The sequence below is a fragment of the Drosophila hydei genome, unplaced genomic scaffold, assembly GCF_003285905.1.
Source record: "Drosophila hydei strain 15085-1641.00,03,60 unplaced genomic scaffold, DhydRS2 tig00008119-arrow-pilon, whole genome shotgun sequence".
Classification (NCBI taxonomy): Eukaryota; Metazoa; Arthropoda; class Insecta; order Diptera; family Drosophilidae; genus Drosophila; species Drosophila hydei.
This window is the reverse complement of record NW_022045830.1, coordinates 5,790,195-5,795,521: the sequence shown is the minus strand read 5'-3', so window position 1 is coordinate 5,795,521 and position 5,327 is coordinate 5,790,195. Positions and strand designations below refer to the sequence as shown.

The 5,327-nt window shown below is 48.0% G+C and overlaps 1 protein-coding gene across 1 annotated transcript; it reads left to right on the top strand.

Annotated features, from left to right (window-relative positions):
* The first annotated feature begins 1,623 nt into the window (after positions 1–1,623).
* On the top strand, positions 1,624–4,897 carry LOC111597154. The gene is made up of 6 exons (XM_023311707.2): positions 1,624–2,045; positions 2,349–2,509; positions 2,584–2,785; positions 2,854–4,043; positions 4,375–4,584; positions 4,803–4,897. Exons 1-6 carry the CDS (start codon positions 1,624–1,626, stop codon positions 4,895–4,897), a joined length of 2,280 nt encoding a protein of 759 aa, XP_023167475.2.
* Positions 4,898–5,327: the final 430 nt, after the last annotated feature.

The window sequence follows — 5,327 nt, the reverse complement described above, 5'->3', positions numbered from 1 at the left end:
CCCAATGGCCATTAGCAGCGCTCACGAATGGCTCATAAAGATTTTTATGTGGCCCAATTAGAACACGGAAAGCAAGAACTTACTTGAGTTGCTCAGCCCACTCTTAACTCTTTCAAATGGATTGACTGGCTATAAAGAGTCCATAAAACAACAGCTAAGCAAACTGTCAAATTTGACTGTAAATACGTATATTCGCACAAAAAACATCAACTCGTAAACGGGTTACAACATTTCCTGGCAAAATACATTTTCCCCTGTGCCGCTGCAAATAAATGTATACAAAAGTGTCCATACATGTGAATACATAAATAAATCGACATCGAACTCGAATTCAAATGCCAAACAAATGCTCCACAACAGCAGGAGCATAGCCAGCAGCAGCATCAGCAGCAGCGGCAGCAGCAGCAGCAGCAACTGCAATGCCAATTCGAAATTTATGTGCATGGCAACTGACCGCGATTACTACGCTTGTCTTGTCCATCGATGCGGATTTAGTTTATTGGCCCACTAAAGCGACTGACCCACAACATTAAATTGTAATTTGAGTGGCCAAACATTTTAACTGAATTTCTATTTGCTGCGCTTGCAGCCAGCAGCTTGTTGCCGCGCATGTAAACGAGTCCAACGGAGTCGGCGAGACTTGACCCAAGTAACATGGATAATTAGAACTTCATCTGCATCTGTAACTGCGACTTTTAGCACCCCACTGCAGTATATGACCATATATTTACCGCTATTAGCAGTTTTGGACTTGTCTACATGAAATAAGAACTGATCTTGGGGTGGAAGTGTGACCGTGTCATTGACCATTGCAATGCATGGAAATCGATTTGCGAGCAAGCAATTGCATAATCGTTGATTATGAGCTCACACAGCAGACAGCAGGCAGCACAGCAAAGAGAAGTCAGCAGACTCTGTGCCCAGATTGAACAGTATGCATTAGCCACCAAAATGGCGCACAGCTGCTCGGACCGAGCTCGAATGTTGTCCATTTCAATTCGATTAGCGCGGAAATCAATCTGGTCGTCAGTGCATGTGGAAAACTCACTGGCAGCTGCTCTGTGATTTAACGCATATTACACGTAATGCATTTTCTATGCTGCTTTCAAGCTGCACCGTTAAGAACCGCAAAGCCACTAACAACAATTCAAGTACCCAAAGTATCGATCACATGATCATAGAGGCAATCGCAATGCCAATCAGCTTCTTTTTTTCAGTTTTCCTAGCCTGGACTGTCTGAAGTTTTGCGTGCGTTTTTTCCTCTTTTTTGCCAAGTGGCGTTATTTTAATTCTCCTGGGTGTGCGTGCTGCAGTTGCAACATCCATGAACTCATCATCAACAAAATTGATTTTGCATCAGAGCTGTAGTTTCGTAATTCTTGCACAATTAATCACGAGCACTTCGTGCTAGTGGGCGTTGCTATGCTGGGCAGAAGCTGGGACTGGCGTTGCGACTGGGGCTGGGACCGGGGCCTGCCATTAAACCCATTAAACCCATTATTAAGCTTTAACTGTAACTGCTGTTGCAATTAATCATGAGATAAGCATGCAAAGAAACTGAAATGCTAATTAAAAACCAAGTTACCAAATCATTTTTGCCATCTTACAGCTAATAGCAACAAAATGCAGCTACGGTCATTGACAAGGCACAGAAACGGGCGAGTCAGCATGATGACAACAATGTCGTTGGTTCTACTGTTGGCGCTGTTGCTTGTAGACACAGCAGAGTCGGCTCGCAAGCTGCCTAAGCGGCCGGCAAAACCGTTGAAGACATTTCCGCGCAACAATGCGACGCCGACAATTGCAGCGACCGAAGCAGCAGCAGCAGCGGGCGCACAGCCTGCGAGCGGAAGCGAGCTACCAAAACCGTTGACACCACATGCGAGCGAACAACAGCCGGCGGAAGCTGCTGTAGCGGAACCTGCAGCAACACCTGTCAATGGCGAGAGCAAAATCGATGATCTTAGCGCGACGACTGCGCCACTAGGCAGCCAGATCGATGAAGACTGCGAGCCGGATATGATTGGCTTTGAGCTTATAACTGGGTAGGTGATAGCTCCCATATATATAAATATATATACATAAGTCTCTTGACTTGTGGCAATTAGGAGTGGAGCAGGGACATGGGGCAATGTTGAAAGAGGGCCATTAATTAACGAGACGCCTGTTCGCACATCGTAAAAGGTTGGCACTTGTAGTACAGCGTGGGGCGTACAAAGAGTTAATAAGATTTCGCTTTGGTTGCGAAAACATAGTCTCCAGAATCGTTAATGCTAGCCTCCATTAAACCTGCTGTAAACAAAAATATTTATGCGCCGCATTTTGTCTTAACCCGAAACGCCCGGCAGGTACGTGCTATCGGCGCCATCGAAGCAATTGGAGACGCTGCCTGGCACACTGATGTTGACCGACTGCTTGGAGGCCTGCCAGGCTAATGAATCTTGCAGCGCTGTTAACTACGAGACGGGGCTTTGCGTCATGTTCCGCAGCACCGCCGATCAGTTGCCAGGTGAGTGGGGCACGCTTGTAATTTTGTGGTGTGTGGGCCTGCGGTTTTCTAGCTCCGCCTTCTACTTACGACAGGTTCACTTTCCCGATCGCAATATCCCGTTTTCACGGTCTACGCACAGAAATCCTGCTTTGGTGTGCGTCCCTGTTCAAAGGCCTGGTGCATCGATCGTGTGCAGGGCTACCGTCTGCCGGAGCATGCCAAGTCTAGCCAAAGCGTGGCCACGCGACGTGACTGCATCGAGCTCTGCCTGGGCGAAACGGAGTTCACCTGCCGGTAAGTGGTATTCCCGTTACAAACATTCCAGTTGCCATTTCGCAGCTCATTCATCTGCCTCTCTGAAGCTCGGCCAACTTTTATGCGCACTCTGGCCTATGTGAACTGTCGGACATGGATCGCATTACGCTGTCGGAGGAGGCCAACGTTGTGGCCTATGATGGCGCCGAATATCTCGAAAATAACTGCGCCGAGGAGCCCAGCAAGCTGTGCGAGTTTAAGCGCATCGCGGGACGCATTTTAAAGACTGTGGATTCGGTGCACCAAAATGTGCAGAGCATTGACGATTGCCGTGACCTGTGCCTGAGCGCTCCCTTCCGCTGCCACTCCTACGACTATAATGAAACGGGCGAGCATGTCTGTCGTCTATCTCACCACAGTCGTGCTACTCTTAGCGATCTATCGGAGCCCTATCTGAACATCGAAGAGGCGGCCACCTATGAGCAGTCCGCCTGCTACAATGTCTCCATTGATTGTCGTTCGGGTGAGATGATCACCAAGATTCGCACCTCCAAGCTGTTCGATGGCAAGGTCTATGCCAAGGGAGCACCCAAATCCTGCGCTGTAAATGTCAACAGTTCGCTGGAGTTCGATCTGCGCATGCGCTACAACGATCTCGAGTGCAATGTGCGCCAGAGCGCCTATGGTCGATATATGAACGATATTGTTATTCAGCACCACGATATGATTGTCACCTCCTCGGATCTGGGTTTGGCCGTTAGCTGTCAGTATGATTTGACCAATAAGACGGTTGTGAACAATGTTGATCTGGGCGTCACTGGCGAGATTGAATCTACTCTCAGCGAGGAAATTATTGTGGACTCACCGAATGTTATAATGAAGATCACTGCACGTGATGGCAGCGATATGAAGCGCATTGCTGAGGTTGGCGATCCGCTGGCGCTGCGATTCGAGATCGTTGATGCCAACAGTCCATATGAGATATTTGTGCGCGAACTGGTTGCGATGGATGGTACAGACAGCGCCGAGATTACGCTGATCGATGCCAACGGCTGTCCCACGGATCAATATATTATGAGCGCTATGCAAAAGATGGCCAGCAATCGCAAGGTGCTGCTCTCACAGTTCGACGCCTTCAAGTTCCCCTCCTCGGAGCTGGTGCAATTCCGCGCCTTGGTCACGCCCTGCATACCGCGCTGCGAACCGGTTATCTGCGACAACGATGAGAACGGCGAGCTGAAGTCTCTGCTGTCCTATGGACGTCGCAAGCGTTCCGTCTACAATGGCACCGATGGCGGTAAGTGGCAGTCATAACGGTAGAGCTGTGCAAAAGCAACATTGAATCACTGTCAAATGATTGATCGCAGTGATTTCGGCAGTGATAGTGAAGTGACTTGGCTCAAAGAAAATGAAATTTCCTTTATTAAAACAATTTGTTTAAGCAATATGTAACTGATAAACACTAAGCGGTTCCGGGTTTAGTCCAACTAACTTGAAGTTCATGACCTTTGGTCCAAGTCGCCGCTTCATTCATCTCTGGCCACTGGCTGGTTATGGCTCCCACAGATTGCACTGTACATATATGATTCCTCATCACTTGTTACCTTCTGGTTGCTACCTTTCCACAGTTGAACTGGCGATTAAGTCGGAACGCCAAAAACGTGATGTGAGTCATCAGCAGGCAACCGATGAGAACATTTTGCTTGTGCAGTCCATTCAAATCACCGATAAGTTTGCCTTCAATGGTGCCGATGCGAGCAACGGCGAGCCGAGCGTTGGCCTGGGCAAGCTGCAATTGGAATTGGCCAACAAAACGGACACTTGCATAAATGGCTATGGTAAGTTAACATGGCTCTGCCTGGCGCTACTCGTCTAATCTGCAACTCAAGCGCGCCAAATTTATTTGCGGTAATCGCGTGCCGGTGCAACATCTAACTGGGCCCAAAGCAGAAAGCAAAGCGCAAAAAGCAAAAACCAGCGCACTTGCTGGCTGAGTGACCAGCTAATTAAATAAACCCATAAATATATCTCTTGCGCTTTACAACTCTATTTGCAGGCTTCATAATTGCCGGGGCACTCTTTTTGCTGCTGCAGCTGACGGTTATTGCCGTTTGGGACAACATGCAAAAGCGCGCGTTACACAAGCGATAAACTGACGCGAGCAGTTGGTTGGTCGGAGGATGGAGAATGGAGCAAGCTAGCATGAAGTTCTCTGTCTCCCTCTTTCTATCTCTCTCTCTGTCTCTCTCTTATCTGAACTACAAGAAAAGAATCATAAAAAAAAATACGGAAAAAAAATCAGAAAAAAACGAAGGAAAACAGAAAACTTAGCAACGCTCATAATCTAGTTAGTAGCTGTACGAAACGGGGTCCTCCAATGTGGCTGCAGCTGTGGCACTTCAAAGTCATTGCGCGCAACGTAGAGCTGGACTTCTCTGCACCACATGGCCAATGGGAAAAGCGTGGCACTGACTGAGCCAGACACAGAACACACGCTCGCACACATATGGAAAGGGCTTTGGAACTGTAGCTTAATATTTATGCTCATATATATGCTTACTCTATAAGACTTACTGCTAAG